General features: G+C 38.3%; 1 protein-coding gene across 2 annotated transcripts; it reads right to left on the bottom strand.

Moving 5' to 3' along the window:
- Positions 1-14: 14 nt before the first annotated feature.
- Positions 15-27953, bottom strand: MRPL47 (mitochondrial ribosomal protein L47). 2 transcript variants are annotated; one of them, XM_032340226.1, is made up of 7 exons: positions 27806-27953; positions 24446-24597; positions 23609-23669; positions 9003-9099; positions 5237-5367; positions 3333-3428; positions 15-276 (listed from the first exon to the last, which is right to left on the bottom strand). In XM_032340226.1, the coding sequence occupies exons 1-7, from the start codon at positions 27901-27903 to the stop codon at positions 153-155; spliced, it is 759 nt and encodes a 252-aa protein (XP_032196117.1). In that variant the 5' UTR covers positions 27904-27953; the 3' UTR covers positions 15-152. The 2 variants fall into 2 exon arrangements, with proteins under 2 accessions (XP_032196117.1, XP_032196126.1); XM_032340235.1 differs by lacking the exons at positions 24446-24597; positions 27806-27953 and adding an exon at positions 13109-13219.
- Positions 27954-27967: the final 14 nt, after the last annotated feature.

Below are 27967 nucleotides of genomic sequence, written 5' to 3'. Positions count from 1 at the left end.
TTCCAGAGTTAGCATGCCATGTTAACCCTTCAAAAAGCTGACATTTATTTGATTAAAAACACAATTTCTTTGTAAAATTATGTAATACACATTTACGTTTGTATATAGACTTATCAAGGGAAAACAAAATGCCAACTTAAGAATTCAGACATTTAGACAAGACTTGACTTCTGGGCTTCAGAAAGATGTGGAAACTTTTTCTGAAGAAATTTTTCTTTCTTCTTCTCTAAGCTTTTCTTTCTTGCTTCAATCCGGGCTTGTTTCTCAAGTCTCAATCTAGAATATAAAAGCATAACAATTTATATAAAACTACTCCCCTCCCTGTTACTCAATACTATCAAGGTATGTCCAAATCAGTTACTTAAAAGCTTCAATCATGCCAGCCTCCATCTTAGGTATGTCATATAAACTATAAAACTTGAATAGTCACTGTAATCTGATGCAAGTCAAAGATAAACTTGAAATCAAAACCATCTGTTAACCTACAGCAATTCTTCTATTTCCTATCTGAAAAGAATGAATAGATTTTGTGAGCCTGTAACAGACTGGACTGCCTTTTATAGCTTATTTTAAAAGCACTAGTTTTATTAAACAGAGATTTTTCTACCTGAAATCTATCATGAGACTTCTAGGAATTCCCTGATTCCAAATAGCACACTCAGTCTACCATATCATTTTCCCTACAATGGAGAGAATCAAACTTACACAAGGAGATGATACTTGGGTGCTAGTTAGACTCACCACTCTCTATGTGAGTTTGTGGATACCCATCAGCATCTTGTGCCTCAGCTAAATTACTGTGCTCTGTAGGGTCACTTATGAATCAGAACTGCAAATGATAAATACATGATGCCAACCCTTTACTGTATTTAAGTTGATATTTTCCAGGATATTTTATTGGTCACTAGGCATAAGTTTATATAAAATATAACAAGAATTAAGAGATATGTAGTGAATAACTTAATATGCCAGTGCTGGGGGAGAGGCCATAGAAATTTGAGATAAGAGTTCTATCTGGGTGAAGAACAAAATAGGTACAAATGTTTAAAAATATAAGGTATTTTGCAAATATAGTATAAATACTAAGCAAAGCTGAAACCAGATTACCCATTCTATTCATCAGTCTTTGCTCCAACTAAATTTTAGCCATTAAAAAAAAATCAATAGGGATGCCTGGGTGGCTCAGTGGGTTGGGCCACTGCCTTCGGCTCAGGTCATGGTCCCAGGGTCATGGGATCGAGTCCCGCATCGGGATCCTTGCTCGACGGGGAACCTGCTTCTCTCGCTGCCTCTGCCTACCTCTCTGCCTGTGTGTACTCGCTTGCTCTCTCTCTCTGGCAAATAAATAAAATCTTAAAAAAAAAAATCAATAAACCCATATGAAAGAATAAAGGTTTGCTATTCTTAAGAACACAACGATTATGCTTCATGCTCTGAAGGTAAGGCTAAAAAAGGTTCAAAAACAATAATTAGAACATGTATAAAGCCTGTAAGAGTGACATTGGATTCATAAATTCTCATATGTTATTTTAGAAGTCAATTATAGCTTCACCTTACATGATTAAGAGACAAAAGAACCAAATGGCACATTAGGTTTGGAGAAGCTATGGAAGAAAAAAAACAACAGTGCAGTTGAATTTCTTCAGTTGACTGGGCCTTAAAATGTGAATGGTGGAGAGATTTCAGACCTATAGATAAAGAAGCAACAAAAGGAAAATAAGCAAGACTGTCCAGGAAATAAGGAGAAGGGTCTGACTTTTATGAAGGATATGCAGTAACACTAAGTTGTGGAAACACTGGGTGGGAAGGAGCTGGATTTGTTCTGTGGACATGGAGCTCCTGCAGATTTCAGAACAGCACTGGTGTGATGAAAGGTTTGAGGAAAATGAGCCAGGAAGCTGTATTTGAATGGAATGGAGTGAGGAAGATGTTCAATAATTCATTTTGATGAAAGGGGAATGCACTAGGGTAGAGATGGAGTACAAAGGACAGATTCTGGAGACCTGCAGAAAGAATTAAATCAAGGACTGACTGCATCTAGAGCACTGATGATGAAAAAGACAAGTGCTGCTTAATGCCGATGCAGAATGGATGTACTATATTAAAGGGTTCTGGACCTAATTCCACTGGTGATGGTCCCCCCAACAGCACCCTCTTACCAAGCAATTCTCAGACACCAGCAGAATGTCTGAGACTTCAACTTACTTCTGGCACTACCTACATGAAAATTGCATCAGAGACCATCATCTGTGCCCAAGAACCTACTACAGACTGGAAGTTCCCACAACTTCCTCCTTGAACTTCAGATGCCAGTTAAAGTCCAGGTTCTTATCTGTACTTCTGACAGGCTATAACCCTCCTTAGGTTTGATTAATTTGCTGGAGTCGCCCACAGAATTCAGGAAACCCCTTTACTCACTACATTACTGATTTATTATAAAAGAATATAAACTCAGGACAACCAGACATAGGAGGTGCACAGGGCAAAGAATGGGGTGTCCCACTCTCCTCCAGTCTCCAGGTGCTGCTCACCAATGGGGAAACTCCCTGAATCCTGGCCTCTTCAGTTTTTATGTAGGATTCATTACATAGGCATAAGCTGATTAAATCACTGGCCACTGGCAACTGATTCACCACCAGCCCCTTTCCCCTCTCCAGAAATCAGGGAGTGGGACTGAAAGTTTCAACCATCTATTCAAAGTTGGTTCCTACAGCAACCAGTCCCCATCATTAGGTGCTCTCCAAAAGTTACACCATTAACATAACAAAAGGCACCCCCGCCCCTTTTCATGCAATAACATGAACTCACAAGTTACTCAGTTGAAGTATTTGGACTTTCTTTTCACAGTAGAGAGGGATTTAACCATGTACTTACATACAGATTGATGAATAGAAAGGCAATACAAGTTTTTTTTTTTTTTTTTAAAGATTTTATTTATTTATTTGTCAGAGAGAGAGCGAGCGAGAGCAAGCACAGGCAGACAGAGTGGAAGGCAGAGTCAGAGGGAGAAGCAGGCTCCCTGCGGAGCAAGGAGCCCGATGTGGGACTCGATCCCAGGACGCTGGGATCATGACCTGAGCCGAAGGCAGCTGCTTAACCAACTGACCCACCCAGGCGTCCCGGCAATACAAATTTTTGAAAGGATACACACTAGAATGTCAATAGCAGCTATTGCTGGTTGGTAAGATTATGGATGACTTTAATTTCATCTTTTCTACCTGATTCTTCTATTTTTTCTTCTATTTTCTCCCCCCACAGTGTGCATATATTACTTCTGTAGAATTTTAACTTGTGTCCTCTAAAGATTCATTATTAAAGGTATTTGTGCTTACCTGACAAAACGTTCCACATAGGGCATTGCAAAGAATCGTTTCCTATTGTATCTTTTATTTAGGTACCAAGGTATAGGCCACTGCTTGAATTTGTGCCTGCCAAGAAAACAAAAAGATACTGCCTTAACAGAAAATATTTAATATATTTTTCACTTTTTATGAACAGTTTTAGCCATCTCTGAGCTAAATATGTTTTCAATAAAATGAGATGTAACTGGCTTTTAAAAGATTTTACAGGACACCTGCGCGGCTCAGTTGGTTAACATCCGACTATTTCACCTTAGATCATGATCTGAGGGTCAAGAGATTAAGCCCTGCACTGGGTTCCATGCTCAGCCCAGAGCCTGCTTAGGATTCTCTTTCCCTCTGCTGCTCCCCACTGCAATATTAATATAATTAATATAATATGCCACATGTTCTTTTTTTTTTTTTTAAGATTTTATCTATTTATTTGACAGAGATCACAAGTAGGCAGAGAGGCAGGCAGAGAGGGGGGGAAGCAGGCTCCCTGTGGAGCAGAGAGCCCGATGTGGGGCTCAATCCCAGAACCTTGGGATCATGACCTGAGCCGAAGGCAGAGGCTTAACCCACTGAGCCACCCAGGCGCCCCGCCACATGCTCTTTTTGACAGAAAAAAAACCTTGGATGAAATGTTTTTAAGAAGGAGCTCTGCATTTAAAAGGCTATCTTAACTATTTTAACATGCAACAGAAAATTAGGGAGAAGGCACAGGAATTATGTTTGAGTTAATAAGTTACATCAGAAAGATGATATAACTGCTTTGTTCACTACTTTGTTTAGCTCTGGAAAAGATGAAAAGCAAAATTTTAAAAGAATCTGGAGACAAGAACTCATTTAGATTCTAGTATCAACAGAGATTCTCTCCTTTATCCTCACCCTTTCCTAACTGATCTCAACTGGATTAATCCAAATAATATTAGTAAAAAATAAAGTTTCTAGTTTTGGTAATTTCTCTCTTTCCTGTATTGGATTACACAGTTAGACATACTGCTACTCCCCTACATTTGGCTACAAGCAGCCCCATTACTGCAAACTCCATTAAAAGATCCTATCTACTGAGTAAGCAGTATTATGTGGTTTAATTTTAAGAGTACAGGGAAAGTCTCCAACCACACACAATGCCTTCTTCATTTTGTTGACTGCTGTTTAAAATTCTACTAAGTATGCTTCCTTTTAGCAGCTTAGTCCAAATGTCAAAAAAGCCCTGAAGAGACAGACTACACTGGGTCGTCTTCTCAATTATTTATACAGTTTGAATGTTTATTATCATATCCTCTCCCAAGGTCTGACATAACTTTGGCAACTACAGGGACAAAAGGTGGAAAGATGTAATGAAAATAAACTGTTTTATAATTTGGACTAGGGCTTATCCTGATGGCAATGCGAGCAAACACTGAAATGGTTTCATGTGAAATGGTTTCAATGTTTCATTCCTTAAGAACTTCTTTTTGTTTTTGTTTGTTTTTAGAATTTTTAAAATCTCAGGTTCTTAATGGGCAGGCATGTGTCCTAAAATTAGCTTCATGGTATTCGTATTTATAACCCCTTGAAATTGTATGTGCACACGTACATTTTGCTAGGGAAAGGATCTGTAACTTTAATTAAATTCTCAAAAAGTCATATAATTGACATAAGATTAGGAACTACTGTTATAAAGAACCTACAAATAACTGAATCATGAGAATGAGGTGCTTGGCTTATCAGATAATGCTATCTTCATTCATACTCTGGGGCCCCAAAAGGGCCTGGGGACCTCTGTTTACATTAGATACATCTATAATATATTTCATATGGTGAGAGTTTTTATAAAAGATACTGGACAGGAGAATAAGGCATGAGACTGCCACTCTCATCTTAGAAAAACCACAATGGAAACTATGTACCAGATGATTCTTCCAAAGATGTCTCTTCTCCAAGCACCAGGTCTGCCTTTTTCTTGACCAGTCTGAAGAAGTCTTAGGGCATCTTCTCTTTCCTGGACAACCTTATCTAATGCATCCATGGAATCTACTACCTGGTAAGAGAATAAGAAGACAGAATTTGAACAATCACCTACAACAAATTACTCCCCCGCCCAAAAAAGAAGAGAGAACGTACAAAGACAATGCTACAGAAAATGAATATTTTGGTCCAAGAACCATTCTGGGAGCGCCTGGGCAGCTCAATCAGTTAAGCGTCTGCCTTCAGCTCAGGTCATGATCTCAGGATCCCAGGATCAACCCCCACAATGGGCTCCCTGCTCAGCAGGAACCCTGCTTCTCCCCCTGCTTGTGTGCACGTGCGCTCACTCTCTCTCAAGTAAATAAATAAAATCTTTAAGGAAAAAAAAAAAAAACTCTGCCAAATATTTCCTAAGAGTCTTTTTGGCACAGGCAGGCATACATGAGTGTTTATGATATCACTTTTTGTAATTTTTAAAAAAGTTTAGTTTCACTGATTTTTTAAAAGATTCATTTATTTGAGAGAGAGAACTTTCGAGTGCATACAAGTTGGAGGAGAGGTAGAGGGAGAGATTCTTGACTACCACTGAGGATGAGCTTGACTCGGGGATTGATCTCACAACCCATGAGATCATGACCCGAGCCGAAACCAAGAGCCAGATGCTCAACTGACTAAGCCACCTAAGCGCCCCAAAAGTTTAGTTTCATTTAAATGAAGATCTACTTAAATTTCCATATATATATAGGTATTAGTTTTGTTTGGAGTGGGCTACACTTGTAGAGATTCCTTACAGAGACCCCATCTGACTCCTGTTATTTCAAAACTCAATGAACTATTAAGTGATAAAAGTTTGCTACTTTTTAATATTAAAACCCATGTTCTGGCCTCAACTAATCAGTGTGCCTAACATAGACACTGATGTTTTGACCTAATTGGCAGCTGCTAGAGAACAGAATATCAGTCTACCCTGATCCTAATCTCTAAAGATCCATTATGAAGCAAGAAGATCCTATTAGAACCTCTATTTTTATCTTTTTCTTTTTACATTTCTATTGAGTTTTACAATGCATATGATATATTGGTAAGGCAATACATATTATCTTTATAAATAAATATTCATATTTGGGGACTATAATGACAGATAAGCTGAATTTTTTCATAACTAAATACCAGAGAGGCATTTTTAGCTGGTTCTATGTTTTATCTGTGAGCCATGGTAACAAATAGAAATATTGCATATACACATTTTGTTTCTCAAAAATGGGGGGGCACATGGGGGTGGAGAGATGACAGATTAGATTATAATCTTCTAGAGACATCTGACTGGCTCAGTTGGTTAAGTGTCTGACTCTTGACTTTGGCTCAGGTTATGATCTCAGGATCATGAGACTGAGCCCCACACTGGGCTCCATGCTGGGTATGGAGCCTACTTAATATTCTTTCTTCCCCTTTCTCTGTGCCCTTCCCCAACATAAACAGGTGTGTGCACTCTTAAAAAAAAAAAAAAAAAAAAAGGTCTTCCAGGTAGCTGTGGGACCCAAAAGAGATATGAAAGCCACAAATTTAGATAGACTACCTCATAACCCATACACTCCGCTCACACTCAGTGCTTCTATTCTCCCTTCTTCAATCAAAGCCACACTGAGCAGCTGAATCCACATGTACTTCCTCTTAACTATATGAATTTCTACAAAATCTCTGAGAAATAAAAGATGGATGAGAACGGTGAATCCTATTTTGAAAACACACAAACTTAGAAGAGTGAAGAAACCAGACTGGTCAGAGCCTAATATGAAGCTGTGCAGCCCTTAGGAACTTAGTAAGCCTGGCTGTGAACCGACTACATTAGAGTTCTTCCATGCAAGGTTTCTTCTGAGGCGCCTAACTGAAATCGAATGTTAGCTCACGAAGAAAGCTAAATGGTTATCCAATCCACAGAGTTAACACCTGATTACTCATGTTCATGCCACCAGATAAGAAGGAAAATTGGAAGTATCAATTAGTTACATCTTATTCAAAACAAGCCAACCTCAAAGAACTTTCTAGTTTAACTATTCCAAAGCCAAGTGTGTCCTTACACATACTTCCAAATCTTCAGTTTATATCTTAAATTGAGAATAATTCTTTTAAAATATTCTTCTTGGGCGCCTGGGTGGCTCAGTGGGTTGAGCCGCTGCCTTCGGCTCAGGTCATGATCTCAGGGTCCTGGAATCGAGTCCCGCATCGGGCTCTCTGCTCAGCAGGGAGCCTGCTTCCTCCTCTCTCTCTCTCTGCCTGCCTCTCTGCCTACTTGTGATCTCTCTCTGTCAAATAAATAAATAAAATCTTAAAAAAAATTATATTCTTCTTGATAAATTTTCCTTGGTAGTATGTCACATACATTTGAGGTTAAAAAAAAAATTTTCCTTGGTAGCTCTGTTCTCACTGACTATCTACTCTGGCACAGACACATCAACAAAGAGCTGACTCGCAAGCAATCCAGGCAAAAAACCCTGAGAGATCTAACTAAATAAACAAAAAACTTCCACATGGAAGAGCCAGCTTACATGTGTACAGCCATGAAAAAGGAAAGGCAGATCTGCATATACTGATAGGAAAAGATAGCCAGCATATACTAGGTAAGGGGAAAATGCCAATATCAGAAAAGCTTATACAGTATAACCAAATTAGAGGAATTATCTAATGTAAATAAAAATAGACACACTTCTAGAACAGGCAGAGAAAAATTCTGATGAATAAATGGGATATATGTATAATGATTACCTCTAGGAGTGGGAATAATGAACCCAGCGCACTTTTTTTTTTTTTTTAAGCAGGCTCCACGCCCAGCATGAAGCCCAACGTGGGGCCTGAACTCACAACTTTGAGAACAAGACCTGAGTTGAGATCAAGAGTCCGTTGCTCAATTGGCTGAGCAACCCAGGCGCCCTGGGAATTTTTTTTTTAATGAAGAAAACCTAATTTGAACAATAGTTGACCTTTTCACAACAATGTTAATATTCTTTTTTTATTTGACAGAGATCACAAGTAGGCAGACAGAGATCACAAGTAGGCACAAGAGAGGCAGGCAGAGAGAGAGAAAGGAGGAAACAGGCTCCCTGCTGAGCAGAGAGCCCGATGTGGGGCTCGATCCCAGGACCCTGGGATCATGACCCGAGCCAAAGGCTGAGGCTTCAACCCACTGAGCCACCCAGGTGCCCCACAATGTGAATATTCTTAACACCACTGGACTATACATTTAAAAATGACTAAAAAGGTAAGTTTTATGGTATCTGTTTACCACAATTAAAAAAAAGTATTAAAACTCTGACCTTGTTCATAAGGAAGTAGTTAAACTGGAATTAGAAATGTAAAATGGCGCAGCTACTTTAGAGAACAGCTGGACTGTTTCCTAAAACATTAAACACAGATTTACCATACAAACCAGCAATTTCACTCTTAGGTATCTACCCAAGAGAAATAAAACACATGTCCACTTATCTAATGAGGTTTGCAGGGAATGGGGAGTAACTACAGATAGGCATGACACTTCACTCTGCGGTGATGGAGATATTCTAAAATAGTGAAGGCTGCACCTCTCTGTACATTTACTAAAGATCAAACAAATTAAAAAAAAGAAATCCACTTGCCAAGAAAAATAAGAACCATACACTTATATCTTTTGGCTTTTATCCCACCCAAGAGTCTTCAGCCTCCCATAAATGTTACCTTTTCTAACCGCTCCGGACTTGGCATTGGCAATTTCTGCCGCTTGGCCTCCTGTTCTAGGGTCAGGAGCATGTTTCTTTCTTTCAGTAGGACATACCTATAGCATAGAATACAAAACTTGTGATGCTAGTCTATGGTTACATTAAGGTTGTAAATTTTTTTTTTTTTTTTAAAGATTTTTATTTATTCATTTGACACAGAGAGATCACAAGTAGGCAGAGAGGCAGGCAGAGAGAGAGAGAGAGGAGGAAGCAGGCTCCCCGCGGAGCAGAGAACCCGATGCGGGACTCGATCCCAGGACCCTGAGATCATGACCTGAGCCGAAGGCAGCGGCTTAACCCACTGAGCCACCCAGGCGCCCAAGGTTGTAAATTTTTTAAAAGATTTATTTTAGAGAGACACAGGGAGAGTGAGAGAGTAGGGGGAGGGGCAGAGGAAGAGAATCTCAAGCAGACTCCCACTGCGTGCAGAGTCCCTCCTGGGGCTTGATCCCAGGAGCCATGAGATCATGACCTGATGCGAAACCAAGAGCTGGATGTTAAACTAACTGAGCCAGCTGGGTGCCCCTAAGGTTGTAATTTTTGACGTCAAAACTGATGATCTGTATTCAAAAGTCCTTTAGAAATGTCGATTTATAAAATATCATTACAGAGAATTATCCTTTAGGGGCACCTAGGTGGCTCAGTGGGTTAAGTCTCTGCCTTCAGCTCAGGTCATGATCTCAGGATCCTGGTATCAAGCCCTGCATCAGACTCTCTGCTCAGCAGGGGGCCTTCTTCCCCGCCTTCTCTCTGTCTGCCCACTTGTGATCTCCCTCTGTCAAATCAGTAAAATCTTTAAAAAAAAAAAATGAAGAATTTCCTTTAAACAAAGCTATAACTGATTCTTACTCATTCATTTGTTTAATAAATTTTCCCCCATATACTGTATTAAGTACCAAGAGAGTTTATAAAAAAGCATAAGAAAAATTCCCTATATTCCAAGTAGAAAGAGAAGATGGAATATAACATTTGGTGCCTATTATATGACAGGCAATGCGCTAAGCATTTTACATATATTACCTCACTTAATTCTCACAACAACCCTTTGAGGTTGGTACTATTAACACTTTCTGAAAGAAAAAAGTAAGGCTGACAGAAGTAAGCTATTCTGGGGCACACAGCTAATTCAAGATTCAAATTCTGGACTCCTTTTGTGCATTAATTCTTTTTGTTTTCATTCTACTATGCTGCCTCAGAAATTGTAATGCAATGTGTATATTAAGTGGTATAGACAAATACCAAAAGAATTAAGTGAAAGAGAGGGGACACATCTCTTCTTACTAGGATGATAAGAAAAGCCTCAGAGAGATGGGATTTGTTAGGCTAGAAAGGAAAGCAAAGCAAACATGACCAAACGTACTGAAGTGGCAGAGCTGAAGTGTGGGTGTAGGTTTTATGAATAAATCTGTTTGAGATTTACAGCTGGAAGAAAGGAAAGGTAATAAATGTGGAGGGCACTGAAAACGACACAAAGGCACTGGGGTATCTTAAGCTGTGGAAGATGATGATTTTGCAGAAGAGAAATTGTTTGGTTTTAGCCAAGATGAACACTGAAAAGCCCTGCCTAGCCCTTTACCAATAACCTAAGTAACAGTGCTTTCATACAACTAATTGCTCTATAATGAAGCTGTGCTGTTCTATACATAACACTTCTGATGCCAAATGAAAGGTTTTTTCCATCCTGAGGCCAAATACGTGTTGACTTTTCCAACACAACTTCTCCACCACTTAGACACTCCCCGTAGAGCCAGATTGTACAGATTTAAGGCTTCTAGTCCCTGAAAACTGTCCCCCACTTTACAGGCCAATAGCAAGTTCCAGGCCCCCGACATAGCTAACAACTATAAATTGGGATTTCAGTGGCCGTTTGGGAGATCTTTCAATCTGCCTAAACTTACTTCTTTCAAAACTGAACTGGACAGCCAAGGCTGTAAAACCGCCAAGATGGAACGGGACTGACTGGCATTTAGAAACTGCCAAACATTATTAGCAATCTAAAACTGCCTCTCTGGGGATGCCTGGGTGGCTCAGTTGGTTGGACGACTGCCTTCGGCCCAGGTCATGATCCCAGAGTCCCGGGATCGAGTCCCGCATCAGGCTCCCAGCTCCATGGGGAGTCTGCTTTGCTCTCTGACCTTCTCCTTGCTCATGCTCTCTCTCACTGTCTCTCTCTCAAATAAATAAAATCTTTAAAAAAAAAAAAATAAAAAAAATAAAACTGCCTCTCTGCAAAATATAATTTCTAGACTAATGGGCAAACAATTAAAAAGACAGAAAGGCTTATAAGGTCTTTTCCCCTCCTATCTTCTTTGTCTCAGGATGCACAGCAGCCACCTGTGTTCAGGCTGCACATCTGGTGCCATCACCCTCCTTCCCTTCTGCACTGCCTCACCCTCCATGCCCCCAGCTTCCCCATGCTGATTCTCTCACCAAACTTCCCTCTTCCTCTAAACCTTTCCTATTCTGTCCTTTCCTTTCCTGAACCTATTAAAACCTGCCCCTTTAAAATTAAGTCTTCTGAGGATCTAAATAAACCCCACCTATCTATGGTCACTGAACAAAGGCTGAATTGCAGCCATAGTTAAAGAGCTCCCTAAAGTGACTGGGGACACCAAGAGATCTGCTGAAGAATTCAGCACAGTTATTCAAACTCATCAACCTGGTGTCTCAGACTGATGCTTAGTCTATATCCTTGTTGGTGAGGGGTAGACCAAACACTAGATGAAACTTGATGGAAACATCCTAAAACATCTCTGTTAGAGAAACAGATCCCTAACTTTTGGCAAGATGCTAGAACCCTCACTGGAATTCTCCACCAAGCAATACAGAACTTTTTTCTAAGCCCCTTGACTAGAATGAATGAAATGAATGAATTATATGCAAAATTTTGATGAATCTGTCATTAAATTGCTATTATAACCAACTCCAAATTGTCTTTAAATTTTCTTTAAGACAATCTGGAGTCAATTATAATAGTAATTTATTATTTCTAATTTATAATTTCTAAATTAAAGCAAATTTAAAGACAATTTGGTCTTCCTTTAATATGCTGAATCCACTTGAGTAACATTTAACAATATATTTACTAATGGAATGAACCAAGATACTTGTGTTTTAGTTACAAGGACCAGGATGGAAAGGGAAACTATTCAGATTTAGTTAATTTGGTAAATAACCGTACTTGCATCCTTGGAGGAAACACCCATAAGACCACTAAAATTCTTACTTTTCAACTCTTGCAAATAAGGGCCCCAAACAAAACAAAACCCCTCCTACTTTCATTATTGCAAAAGAGCCAGGATGTTTAAACAAACAAACAAACAAACAAACAAAACCATCACCAACTGAAATGCTCCAGGAGCCTTCAGCCCCCTAGCCGGCCTTTCCAATGTCTTCCTAATTCCCAATGACAGAGCTCTGAGGAACAAGAGCTTTCCCAATCCTCCCTCTTAATCAGCTCAGAGAAACCATTCTCCAGATTGGGAATGAATCTGTCTCTACTGATGTGAGAGCTACACTCTAGGTGCTCAACCCCACCGCTATAAAGCAGCTTCTGCCTCAGAGCTAAAACAGCTCAAATAGTAGGGATGGCTAATACACCTCAATAGGTTCCTATCTCTGAACCGATTCCCATTTGTCTAGGCACTCTGAGAGATACAACCTTCTCCTTAGTTCCTATGCCCCCACTGGGCCAATATTTCTTAGAAAAATACCATACCAGAATTCTCTTCTTCCAAAACAGGGGAATAATTCTGGAATTTGAAGGTAGTAATCAAAATTGCCAACTAGGTAAATTAAATGGCCCTCTGACATCTATTATTTGCTCCATCTCTGACAGTACTATAACGGAGTCTGTGGACACTGATCATTCTTTTTTTTAAAGATTCTATTTATTTATTTGACAGAGATCACAAGCAGGCAGAGACACAGGCAGAGAGAGAGGAAGGGAAGCAGGCTCCTCGCTGAGCAGAGAGCCCGATGCGGGGCTCGATCCCAGGACCCCGGGATCACGACCTGAGCCAAAGGCAGAGGCTTTAACCCACTGAGCCACCCAGGCACCCCTACCATCCTCTTTACGAGTAAGATCTTCAACTGTTATTGGCAGAATCCACAGTGCATCTCCCATCAAGATTCAAAAAGATCCCTCAAAATCTGTCCCCGGAATTAACGAATAACCTGTAAATAAAGAAGCCCATAATAGATAACCAGGCTCTCAGGTGCATTAATCCCTATACTAGTCCCTGTAATATCCTTATTTTACCTGTAAGAAAACCCAATGGCTAAGGATGGAGGTTAGCCCAAGCAATAAATAACATTGTTATCCCTTGGCACCTTGTTCCTAAGGGCTCCCCGCCCCCCATCTGCTACTGACATTCATTTCCACTGAAAGCAGATTGTTCACTGTAACTGACCTCTGCAGTACATATTTAGTATTCCAGCTGATAAGGACAGTTAATTTTTTTGCTTTCACTTGGGAAGAATGGGAAATATACCAAGCCAGAAATGCCCCAGGCCTACAGAGAGTCCTTCTTACTCTCACAAACCTTAAAAACTGATTTAGATCATATAGTTTGCTGTAAACTATCATACAGTTTGCATGTTGTTATAATATGTAGATGATTTGCCTCTTTGCTCCCTTTCTCAAAACTCTTCACAGGACGAAAACATCTAACTGTTGCAACTTTTGGCCTTAAAGGGACATAAACTCTCCAAAATAAACTGCAGTTTGCTCAAACTTAGGTTTGATACTTAGGGCACCGGATCTTAGAACAAGGACTTTTGGATCCAGGCAGACTTCAAGAACTTCCCCAAACCTAAAATGAAGCATCCACTATGAGGCTTTCTTGGACTTGCTGGTTACTGTTGGAAATGGCATCCCAAAATTCTCTCTTAAGACTCAAACTCTATATGCTTTACTAAAAGATGACAAATTTGACCTTATTATTTGGGAAGGTCAGGAAAACGTAACCTTTGGAACTTTAAAAAAGCCTAGTAATGTACCCTGCCCTTGGACATCCTAATCATCAACTTTCCTTTCTCCTCTTTCTAAAAGAGAAGGAAATGCCCTTGGGAGTACTCTCGCCAAAACATGGGGACCATCAACAACCTATAGGGTATTACAGCTAACAGCTAGACCCTGTGGCATGGGGATCCCCCTTGTCTCAGAGCCACTCCTGCCACCATCCCTTTAATTAAGGCCACTGAAGACATAGTAAGGGAGGGGCACCTACATGGCTCAGGCAGTTAAGTGTCTATCTTTGGCTCAGGTCATGATCCCAGAGTCCTGGGATTGAGCTCCGTGTCGGGATCCCTGTTCAGCCTGCTTCTCCCTCTCTGACTCTCCCTGCTTGTGTTCCCTCTCTCTGTCTGTCTCTGCTGCCTGTGTTGTCTCTCTCTGTCAAATAAATAAATAAAATCTTAAAAAAAAAATGCTTTTCACAGTGCACTCCCTGGAGACAGCAACCTTAAGTATTATATTTTGTAACCTAAAGATTTCATCTATTGAAAAACACACCTCCAGAAAGACTCTCTTCAACCTTGTGCCACCAAAGCCCAAGGAACAGGATCTTGGATTCACATGACACATCTAGGGAAAGCACTAAACCCTGGGACCTGCACACCATTCAGTGACCTGAAGGTATGAATTTCCTGGAACTGAAGCAGATGTGTGATGAGACAGCTTTCTCAACATGCCCAGACCAGGCTTGCATACTCTTGCATCCTATGCCAGGCACCCCAGGCATGGAGGACCCGAACTGGGAAGATGAATCCCTGTAACATCTGCCTTTGACAAGCAGAGAGGCCTAATTTCTCGAATTCTTACAATCGCTGGAGTTTAACACTTTAAACTTTAACGGGGCGCCTGGGTGGCTCAGTGGGTTAAAGCCTCTGCTTTCGGCTTAGGTCATGATCCCAGGGTTCTGGGATCGAGCCCCGCATCAGGCTCTCTGCTCAGCAGGGAGCCTGCTCTCCTTCCTCTCTCTCTGCCTGCCTCTCTGTCTACCTGTGATCTCTGTCTGTCAAATAAATTAAAAAAAAAAAAAAAAAAAAAAAAAAAACTTTAAAAAGCAGCAGGGTTAGGTCCAAGAGAGTTGAGGATGAGAGGAAATGGAGTCCCCCTTCTTTTTTTTTATTTTTTTAAATATTTTTTAAAGGTTATTTATTTATTTATTTGACAGACAGAGATCACAAGTAGGCAGAGAGGCAGGCAGAGAGCGGGAGGCAGGCTGCCCGCTGAGCAGAGAGTCCAATGCAGGGCCCAATCCCAGGACCCTGGGACCATGACCAGAGCCGAAAGCAGAGGCCTTAACCCACTGAGCCACCCAGGCGCCCCGGAGTCCCCATTCTTAAAGAGACAGTACAACAAATAGTTCCACTGAGATACAAAACAGCATCAGTCTGAAAGAATCCTAGAGTATACAGGAGGGAGATTTGTTTCTTAATCTTGGGACCTATGCTGGAGGGGCAAGGATGAAAGAAAAGGATAAAAATCACAGCAAGAGACCCAAATGAAACAGATGTTAAGTAATTTTCTTGATAGAGAATTTATTTTATTTACTTAAAGATTTTATTTATTTACTTGACACAGAAAGAGAAAGATGGTGAAAGAAGAAATACAAGCAGGGGGAGAGGGAGATACAGGCTTCCTGCTGAGCAGAGAGCCTGATGCGGGGCTTGATCCCAGGATCCTGGGATCACGACCTGAGCTGAAGGCAGACTCTTAAACAATGGAGCCACTCAGGTGCCCTGAAGAGAATTTAAAACAATGGTCATAAAGGTAATCACTGGACTTGAGAAAAAAATGGAGGACCCTCAGTGAGACCCTCAAAAAACAGACAGAAAGTATAAAAACGAACCAATCAGAGATGAACAACTCAGTAACTGAAATTAAAAATACCCTAGAGAGCATAAATAGTAGACTACAGGAAACAGAAAAACAGATCAGTGACCAGGAGGGCAGAATAATGGAAAACAATCATGCTGAGTGTGGGGGCTGGGGGGAATGAAAATAGACTTAGGGAACTCAGGAACACCATCAAGCAAAATAATATTCATATTACAGGGATCCTAGAAGGGGCAGAGTAAAGGGGTCAGAAAATTTATCTGAAGAAATAATAGCTGAAAGCTTCCTGAATATGGGTAAGTAAACAGAAATTCAGATCCATGAGGCATAGAGAACACCCAATAAAATCAACTTAAGGAGGTCCACACCAAGACACACAGTAATTAAAATGGCAAAAAATAGTGATCAAGAAAGAATTTTAAAATAAGCTAAAAAAAAACCAATTACATACAAGGGAAACCCCATAAGGCTATCAGCTGATTTCAGCAGAAAATTTGCAGGTCAGAGAGAGTGCATGATGTATTTTAAGAGCTGAAAGAAAAAAAACCTGTATCATCCAGCAAAGTTATTCAGAATAGAAGAAGAGATAGAGTTTCCCAGACAAACAAAAGTTAAAGGAATTCATCACTAAAACAGCCTTATAAGAAATGTTAAAGGGGACTCTGAGTAGAAAGACCATAAGCAGGAATAAAAGTAAGGAGCCCAAAAGCAGTAAGTATATCTATAAAAATCAGTTAAGAAATTCACAGAATAGAAGGATGTAAAGTGTGACACAATATACATAAAATATGAGAAGCAGAGGAGTAAAAATGTAGTGCTTTTAGGATGGGTTCCAAACGTAAGTGCCCATCAACCTAATATAGATTGCTATATGCACAAGAGGTTATATATAAACCTAAGAGTAAATCACAAATCAAAAACCAGTAATCAATATATAAAAAATAACAAGAAAGGAATCCAAATATATCCCGACAGAAAGCCAGCAAACTGTAAGAGAGCAAGAGAAAAAAGGAACACAGGAGAAAAACAATCATAAAACAGCAATAAAATAGCTAGCTATCAATAACTACTTCAAATGTAAATGGAGTAAACACTGCAATTAAAAGACAAAGGGTGATGGAATGGATAAAAAAGCAAGACCTATCTATCTGTTGCCTACATGAAACTCGTTTCAGATCTAAAGGCACATGCAGATTGAAAGTGGAGGAATAGAAAAATATGTATCATGAGAATGGAAACAAAAGGAAAATGTGCAGCAATACTTATACTGGACGAAATAGACTTTAAAACATTTAAGCCTATAACAGGAGACAAGGAAGGATACTATATAATCACAAAGGGAACAATCCAACAAGAAGACATAACAATTGTGATTATTTATGCACTCAAAAAGGGAGCACCTAAACATATAAAGCAGCTAATAACGTAAAAGAAGGAAATGATACAATACTAGCAGAGAACTTTAATACCCCACTTACATCAATGGAGAGATCATCCAAACAGAAAATCAACAAGGAAAGAGTGGCTTTAAATGACACATTGGACCAAATGGATCTAACAGATATATTCAGAACATTCCACACTAAAATGGTAGAATACACATTCTTTCTTCGAGTGCACACAGAACATTCTCTAGAGCAGATCACTGAGTCCACAAAAGAAGTCTTAACAAATTTTTAAAAGTCAAAGTCATATATGCATCTTTTCGGACCACAAATGCTATGATACCAGAAGTCAACTACAAGAAAAATCTGGAAAAAACCCCACAAATATATGGAGGTTAAAATTACATGCTACTAATAACTGAAATGGGTCAACCAAGAAATCAAAGAGGAAATAAAAAAAATACATGAAGACAAATGAAAATGAAAACAGCAGGTCCAAAATCTTTGGGATGCAGCAAAAGCAGTTCTAAGAAGGAAATTTACAGCAATAGACCTATATTAAGAAGACCTATATTAAGAAGCAAGAAAAAAAATCTCAAATAAACAATCTAACCTTACACCCAAAGAAGTAAAAAACGAACAACAAACAAAACTCAAAACCAGCAGGAGAAAGGAAATAATAAAGATTAGAGCAGAGATAAATGAAATAGAAACTAAAACAACAGAGAAAACAGATCAATGAAACCAGAAGCTGATTCTTTGAGAAGATCAGCAAATACACCTTTAGCCAGACTCATTAAAAAAAAAAAACAAAAAACCCCAAACAAAATCATAAATAACACCTGACAACAAAGAAATGACTAGGACTGTCAGAGAATATTATGAAAAATTATATGTCAACAAATTGAACAACCTAGAAGAAACAGATAAATTCCTAGAAACATATAACCTCCCAAAACGGTATCAGGAAGAAATAGAAAATTTGAATAGACTGATTACCAGCCAAGAAACTGAAGCAATAATCAAAAATTTCCAACAAACTAAAGTCCAGGACCAGATTGCTTCACAGGGGAATTCCACGTTTTATTTTTTTTTATTTACTTATTTTTAAAATGATTTACTTATTTATTTGAGAGAGATGCCACACACATGCACACAGGTGGGAGAAGCAGAGGGAGAGAGAGAAAATCTCAAGTAGACGCTCTGCTGAGTGAGGAGCCTGACGTGGGGTTTGATCTCATGACCTGAGCTGGAATCGAGACAGATGCTTAACTGACCAGGCCACTAAGGTGCCCCAAGAATTCTATCTTTTAAAGAAGAGTTGATACTTATTCTTTTATAGAATAATACTTATTCTTTTACAGAATAAGCATATAGAAAAAGGGGCGCCTGGGTGGCTCAGTGGGTTAAGCCTCTGCCTTCGGCTCAGGTCATGATCTCAGGTCCTGGGATCAAGCCCCGCACCGGGCTCTCTGCTCAGCAGGAAGCCTGCTTCTCCCTCTCTCTCTGCCTGCCTCTCTGCCTACTTGTGATCTCTGTCTAATAAATAAATAAAAATTAAAAAAATATATAGAAAAAGAATTCTTTCATAGAATACTTATTCTATTATTATAAAATAATTCTTTTATAGAATAATACTTACTCTTTTATAGAAGAAGAAGGAAAGCTTCCAAATTCATTCTATGATTCCAGAATTATCCTCATAGCAAAACCAGATAAAGACTATAAAAAAAGAGAACTCCAGACTATACATGCAAAAATCCTCTATTAGCAAGAAGAATCCAACAATACATTAAAAAAAAAATTCACCATAATCAAGTGGGATTTATTACTGGGATGAGAGGGTTGCTCAATATTCACAAATCAATCAACATGACACATCACATCAACAAGAGAGAAGATAAAAACCATATGATCATTTCAATAGTTGTAGAAAAATCATTTGACAAATACAACATCTATTTATGATAAAAACCCTCAACAAAGTGGATTTAGACGATATACCTTAACATAATAAAGACCATCTATGAAAAATCCACAGCAAACATCATACTTAATGGGGGAAAACTGAGAGCTTTTCCCCTAAGGTCATAAACAAGAGGAGGATGTCCACTGTCACCACTTTCATTCAACACAGTACGATAAGTCCTAGCCATAGGAGAAAACAAAAAGAAATAAAAGGCATCCAAATTGGTAAGGAAGAAATAAAACTTTCACTAGTTGCAGATAACATATTATATGTAGAAAACCCTAAAGGTTCTACCAAAAAACTACTAGAATAAATGAATTTAGTAAGGTCACAAGTACAAAATCAATCTACACAAATCTGCTGCATTTCTATATGCTAATAATGAAGCAGGAGAAAAAGAAATTAAGAAAACAATCCCATTTACAATTGCACCAAAGATAATAAGGTACTTAGGAATAAACTTAACCCGGGAGGTGAAAGATACGTACTATGAAAACTATAAAACATCAATGAAAGAAGTTGAAGACAACACACACAGAAAGATATTCCACACTCATGGGATTTGGAGAACAAATATTGCTCAACTGGCCATACCACCCAAAGCAATTTACAGATTTAACACAATCCCTATCAAAATACCAACAGTTCACAGCACTAGAAATAAGCAATCCTAAAATTTGCATGGAACAACAACAGACCCTGAACACCCAAAGCAATCTTGAAAAAGAACAAAACCAGAGGTTATCAGAATTCCAGGTTTCAAGTTAGACTACAAAGCTGTAGTAATCAAAAGAGTATGGCACTGGCACAAAAACAGGCACCTAGATCATCAATGCAACAGAACACAGAGCTCAAATATAAACTCATGAAGGGTACCTGGGTGGCTCAGTCAGTTAAGCCTCTCACTGTTTCAATTCAGGTCCTGAACTCAGGGTTCTGCTCTGTGCTCAGTGGGGAATCTGCTTAAAATTCTTTATCCTGTCCTCTCCCACTCTGCTCCTCTCTGCCTCACACACCTGCTCTCTGGCTCTCTCTCTCTCAAATAAATACAATAAACCTTGGAAAAAACCCCACAATTATGTGGTCAGTTAATCTTCAAGAAAGGAGGCAAGATTATGCAATGGGATAAAGACAGTCTCTTCAACAAATGGTGTCAGGAAAACTAGACAGCCACATGCAAAAGAATGAAATTGGACCACTTTCTTACACCATACATAAAAATAAACTCAAAGTGGATTAAAGACCTAAATGTGAGACCTGAAACCAAAAAAATCCTTAAAGGGAGCACAGGCAATAATTTCTCTGATATCAACCACTGCAACATTTTTCTAGATTGGTCTCCCCAGACAAGGGAAACAAAAGCAAAAATAAACCATTAGGGGGTGCCTGGGTGGCTCAGGTCTTAATCTTAGGGTCGTGAGTTCCAGCCCCATGATGGGCTCCACATTGGGTGTGGTCTACTTTTTAAAAAATAAATAAATAAAGTATTGGGACAATTAAAATACAAAGCTTCTGCACAGCAAAGGGAATAAAAAAAAAAAAAAAGATAACACAGAGAATGGGAGAGGATATCTGCAAATGACATATCTGATAAAGTGTTTAGTATCTAAAATACACAAATTATTTATAGAACTCAACACCAGAAAACCCACAAATAACAAAATTTAAAAATGGACAGAAGACATGAACAGACATTTCCCCACAGAACACATACAGATGGCCAATAGATACATGAAAAGATGCTCAACATCACTTATCATCAGGGAAATGCAGATCAAAACCACAATGAGATATCATTTCATACCTCTGAGAATGGCTAAAATAAAAACCATAAGAAGTAAGTACTGACAAGGATATGGAGAAAAAGGAACTCTTGTGTAATGTTGTTGGGGATACAATCTGGTGCAGCCACTGTGGAAAACAGCATGAAGGTTCCTCAAAAAATTACAACTAGAATTACTATATGATCCAGTAATTTCACTACTGGGTATTTAACCAAAAAATACTGAAACAGATCAAAAAAGATATATGCACCTGTATGTTTATTGAGGCATTATTTACAACAGCTGAAGTATGGAAGCACCCCAACTATCCACTGATAGATGAATAAAGAAAATGTGGTATATATATGTGTACAATAGACATTACTCAGCCATAAAAAAGAATGAAATCTTGCCATTTGCAACGAGGATGGATCTAGAGAATATCATGCTAAGTGTGAAATAAGTCTGAGAAAGACAAATACCATATGATTTCATTCATATGTGGAATTTAAGAAACAAAACAAAGTAAAAAAAGAGACAAACAAAAAAAGTCTTAACTATAGAGAGCAAACTGATGGTTCCCAGAAGGGAGGGGGGGACAGTGAAACAGGTGAAGGAGATTAACTTACTGTGACAAGCACTATGTAATATATAGAATTGTTCAATCACATATTGTACAACTGAAACTAATATAATACTTTAATTACACTGAAATTTAAATTTTAAAAAATTATGCACCTAATAAAGAGATGATCTCTAATAGTTAGGCCTTGAGAAGTATAAACTTTAGATGGGAACTGCCAGAGAATTCTCTCTTAACCTTCCTTGTTACTCAAAAGTGGGCTTTTGACATTCCCAACTGTTAGGCACTTTCCCTCCAAGGCAGGACATGACAACCAGGAAAGATCCTTCCCGGCATTGAAGGACAACACCACTAAATAGAAAAAATGAGTCTTGAACACTTGTACATTTGCTTTTAAGGAAAGATCTTGACCAAAAGGCAGAAAGTGTGAATTAATAAAAGGAAACTTAACTAAAGTGGACTGGAGATGATGGAAGGGGTTGCTGAAACAGGGAGCCATAGCATGCCATGTCAATTACAGGAAAAAATGTCAATTACAGATCCCTAATAGAAGAATCTTCAACAGGAAAGAATCAATTACAGACTCCAACAGGGAAAGACATACCACTGCCATCTCAGTTTCTTATAAGAAACTGACTATGTCAGCAGCTAAGCCAATGAGAAACCATCACCCTGAACGCTCTGCTTTTCTTATATGGACTTTCACTCAAATGGACTTTCTCCATAAAATAATATTCCTTTGTTAGATTGGCCTATGGTTTTAATTCAAGAGAGCACAGGTAGTAATTTCTGATAGCTTGCTTGTCCTTAAATTCAATTCCATTATTCCTGAATAAACCCATTTTGCTGGTAAAATAACTATTTTAAGGTTAATAGCAAAATGGGTTAGAGGATGGGTGCCTGGGTGGCTCAGTGGGTTAAGCCGCTGCCTTCGGCTCAGGTCATGATCTCGGGGTCCTGGGATAGAGTCCCATATCAGGCTCTCTGCTCAGCAGGGAGCCTGCTTCCCTCTCTCTCTCTCTGCCTGCCTCTCCATCTACTTGTGATTTCTCTCTGTCAAATAAATAAATAAAATCTTAAAAAAAAAAAAATGGGTGAGAGGAGTGAAAAAGTACAAATTTCCAGTTATAAAATGAGTAAGTCAAGGGGATGTAATGTACAGCATAATGATTAGTTAATATTGTACTGTACATTTGAAAATACCTAGGAAAGCAGATCTTGAAAGTTCTCATCACAAGGAAAAAAAAATTTCTAACTATGTGCAGTGACATATTTGAACTGTACTTATTAAGGGGATCATTTTACAATACATACAAGTCTCAAATCACTAAGTTGTACCCCTGAAACTAATACAATGTTATGTCAATTGCTCCTTAATAAAAATAAATACAAATATGTAAGTAAGTAAATAAATAATCCATTAAAAATGCAACCCTATCTTAAATTCTCTCAACCCTCTCTAATTCATCAGGAAAATCTGCCAGAAGTATCTAGCTAAATTCCCAATTAAATGCACTCTCCAACATACTCCCCAGAGTAAATAAGCTAAAGATTACAGACCATGCATAAGGTAATAAAAAGGAGGAAGGCCTAAATGTAACAAACTCTATTTCATTAGTTTACTAAAATTGTTAGTATAAATAGGCTAGTATGATTAGTAGCAGTAACAGTAAAATTTCTAAATCCCCAAATACTTGAGAACACTATTACATTTGTCTTAACGTAACTTAACATGTCATATTTATAAAATCTATGATTTTATACATCACCCATAGTATTATAAGACAAATTACGTTACTATATTTCTTACATCAAATATATATAATGTTTATACCTCACTGTTATACTTTAACTGCTTCAAACACTTACACATATGTATTTCCTAAGATTTTATTTTTAAGTAATCTCTATACCCAATGTTGGGCTTGAACTTACAACCCCAAGATCAAGAGTTACATGCTCTACTGAGCCACTCCAGCACTCCCTGAACACCTACATATTAATGTACTCAGTATACTTACCAAAGTTTATGTAAATCTTCATTACTTTTATTCCTTAACTGCTGACAGGTCCATGAAGCTCCTATTAAAATTATGAAATTCACAACATGAAAAAATATTCTAGCTATGTGCCCTGTGGCAAATTACTTAAACTCTCTAAACCTATTTGCTTATCTATAAAATACAATAGTTTTATCACATTATAGTATAAAACATAATTAGGATTAAATTGGCATTAAATTAGGTAACACACGAAAATATTAGTAATGTGACTGGCAAAAACATACAAAAAATGTTGTATTAATAAAGAATATATTTCCAAAACTTAATGCCAAAATATCTTATATAATCATAAATTAATATTCAATTATCTCTAAAAAAAGAAATCTAAAACAAACCTTAATCTCACTTCAATTAACAATTTCTTTTTTCTTTTTAAAGTATTTTTTTTATTTGTTTAGAGAGAGAACACATGTGTGCATGCAAGTGAAGGGACGGGCAGAGGGAGAAGAGAATCTAAAGACATTCCCAGCTGAAGAGCAGGAAGCCTCGACATGGGGCTCACTCTCTTGACCCTGAGATCATAATTTGAGCCAAAACTGAGAGTTGGATGCTCAAGAAACTGAGACACCCAGGTGCCCCTCAGTTAATAATTTCAACATACTGCTCTTCTAAACCTCTTGCCACCTGCCAGTCAACAATGAACTCTTTATTACATTATCCTTTTAATTTTCTTTGACATTCCCAAAGGAAAGAAAAAAACAAAATACCTAAATGATTTCCAAGGTGCATAAATAATCCCCAAATGATAAAGGGTTCAATAAATACATTTAACATTGATCAACCCAAATATCTTACCAGATTTTACTTTTTCTTCCCCCCAATTCTTTGGGTCATCAAAAAATTCTTCCAGTCCTTTCCTTGACAATGTGGTATGAAGTAATCTACACTGGTGAAAAGATGTGATATTTGGTATGTTCTTAGACAAAAGACTAAGAGAAAACCTGCAACTGAACATAGATAAACAAGTGATTAGTGTTTTACAACATTTGGATTTTATAAGCAATAACTGGAATCATTTCCTCATCTGTAATGTTAAGAAAATCAGAGTTTCTGCACAAGAAACAAACATAAAATGTTTTAGAAATTATTTTTAACACTGCATTACAGATGTTACTACCCTTTATTTTCAAAGGTTAATATATTCACATGATTTGGAGGTAATATACTGATAAAACTATATTTTTATTTATTTTTTTTTTCAAATTTTTTTTTTAAAGATTTTATTTATTTATTTGACAGAGAGAGAGAGACAGAGATCCCAAATGGGCAGAGAGGCAAAAGGAGAGAGAGGGGGAAGCAGGCTCCCGGCTGAGCAGAGAGCCTGATGCGGGGCTTGATCCCAGGATCCTGAGATCATGACCTGAGCCCAAGGCAGAGGCTTAACCCACTGAGCCACCCAGGCGCCCCTATTTTTGTTTTTTTAAAGATTTTATTTATTCATTGGACAGAGAGACAGCAAGAGAGGGAGCACAAGCAGGGAGAGTGGGAGAGAGAGAAGCAGACTTCCCACCAAACAGAAGCCCGATGCAGGGCTCAATCCCAGGACCCTGGGATCACGAACTGAGCCAAAGGCAGACGCTTAACAACTGAGCCACCCTGGTGCCCCCTATTTTTTAATTTTTTAAGTAGGCTCCAACATGGGGCTTAAACTCATGCTCTAAAGACTAAGAAAGTCAGCCCCCCCCCCCACTGATATAATTATATTCCAAAGTAACATTTTTAGGCCTTTCATACACTGATAGTGGTTCTATGAGCAGAAAAAGACATTCTGAAGGTTAATTTTACAACATATATCACAAGCTTCCATGCTTCCCCCTTCAATCCAATAATTCCTCATCTAGAAATTTCAACTAAAAATACTATAGCTGGAAACTGATAAGTAAAAATGTCTATTAAAGCATTATATGTGATATCCAAAAGTAGATAATAATGTAGGTATGCAACCAGGAAATGGTTAAAAAATTAATTGTGCGTTTGGGGGTTTTTTTTTAATTTATTTAAGAGAGAGAGTGTGTGCATGCACATAGGTACTTGTGCAGGACGAGAGGCAGAGAGAGAATCTCAAGATGACTCCATACTGAGTGTGGAGCCTGTGGGTGGGGAGAGGCAGCTCAATTCCACAACCCTAAGATCATGACCTGAGCAGAAATCAAGAGTTGGACACTCAACAGACTGAGCCACCTAGGTGCCTTAATTACTGTTCATTTCTATGACATTATTGTGCAGTAATTTAAAAATCATGGCTTTTTTTTTTTTTAAGATGTATTTGTCAGAGACACACACACACACAGAGCACATGCAAAAGAAACGATAGGCAGAGGGAGACGCAGGCTCCCCACTGAGCAAGGAGCCCAACAGAATCAATCCCAGAACCCTGGGATCGTGACCTGAGCTGATGGCAGACACTTAACTGACTGAGGCACCCAGATGTCCCTAAAAATCATATTTTTAAAGAATATTTAATAACCAGGTGAAATCACTGAAAACACAATAGCAAATTACATCACAAGTGTTGTATTCCTTCCCAAAAAAGTTAACCTGTATCTAAACACAAGGATGCAATCAGACAAATTCAAATGGAGGGATAATCTAAAAAGGCTGATTTTATAAAAAATGTTCTGGATTAAAGATAACGAAGGAGACATAACAACTAATGCCATCTGTGATTGTTGATTGGACCCTGAATAAAAAAATTAAGAAAGAAAACGAAATTAGCAAGATATTGATGACATTTCAATTTGGACTGTATGCTAGATAAAAGAACAGTAATTGTAGTATATTGATATTACATTCTCCAGCGTGATCACTGTAGTACTGTATGTAGTTAAGATAGTGCTCTTGTTCTTAGGAGATATATGCTTAAGTGTCATGATGTTTGCAATTCTGACATGCCTCAAATAGCTCAGAAAAAAAATATGAAGGCATGGAGATACAGAGACATAGAAAATGTGACAAAATTGCTAAGGATTGCTTAATGAAGATGAAGAGCATATGGTTTTTTGTCTATTCTTACAACTTCTCTGTCGGTTTGAAATTTTTAAAAATAAAAAGCTGAGGAAACAAGAATAAAGCACAAAACTGCATATATGTAAATACAATTCTGGCTTTATTCTAAAATTACATGTGTACGTTGTATATATACATTGTATGTGTATATATGCAAAATTAAAAAGAATGGAAGGAAATCTTTATGTATGAGTGGCAAAAATTATTACTTTCTTCAAAACACCTTGTCTTATTTTCCAAAGTGTCCGCAAATGAACAGGTATTCATTAATAAAAATCGTAGTTTATTTTGAAGAAAAAAGGATGATGAGGAAGAGACAACTGATCAAAGTTTGTTACAAAGTTTATCAAGTTACAACCTTTGAGTCTCTACAAAATGAAAAAAAATATTATCTCTAAGGAAAGCGTAAGCAATATTGTAGAACATAACAGACGCTCATTATTGTGCTGGATTCAAGGGCACGTACATTACTTCCTCTCAAGCCAGGCGATGGGCTCCATCACCGGAGGAGTCTGGAGCCTACTTAAAATAAATAAATAAAATAATAATTTTTTAAAAATCCGATATACCCAACGATGTATAAAATTCAACTCATTACACATAAAAGCCAAAATAAATGAAGAAACCATACACCATAAACTCTAGTTCGTCTAAAAAACAAACTCTTTCCAGAAATAATGAACATATGTAGGATGTTCCTTTTTCACACCTGCAGGGCTACTTTCCGTTCATTTGAGTTTCATTTATCCACTGAACATTATTAAACAGTCTCTTTGTGATAGACTCTGGAATTACAAAGGCCCCCTTCTTTTTCATCCATCCAAACCTGGTTCCGTTCCATAACCAAAAACTCTTCAGTGCAACTCAACCAGCCAAACGGGATGTGTCTGCACCTTTAGGTTTAATTCAACAAATACTGGGTATCCACAGACTCCGTGGACTGCGTGGTTCTCAGTAAATGACAACAAAATGTTTGAGAAAGGAACGGAAATGTCGGAGGTGGGCGACTTTTCTAAGGTCATTCCCTCCTCACGCTAGTGTTTTCGGTCTCATCCATCCGCACGACCTCTCAGTGGTTTTCAACATCTCGGCGGCCAAACAAGATCTAAAACCGGAGAGGAGAACAAGCCTACTCCTCACATCACTTACCCTGTGCTAGCTAGAGCCTGAGGACTTACTAGCGACCTGGAAGCCTTCAGGCTGGTTAAGACGTTTCGGCAAAGAACGCCGAAACTGGCCACAGCCATATTTCCACAGACGGAAGCACATCCCTTTTTCCTCCAATAACGTCACTTCCGGCGTTTTACGCCG

The sequence above is a fragment of the Mustela erminea genome, chromosome 1 (assembly GCF_009829155.1).
Source record: "Mustela erminea isolate mMusErm1 chromosome 1, mMusErm1.Pri, whole genome shotgun sequence".
In the NCBI taxonomy this organism is placed as follows: domain Eukaryota; kingdom Metazoa; phylum Chordata; class Mammalia; order Carnivora; family Mustelidae; genus Mustela; species Mustela erminea.
Note: the sequence above shows the minus strand (reverse complement) of the source record. Positions and strands in the feature narration are given on the sequence as shown.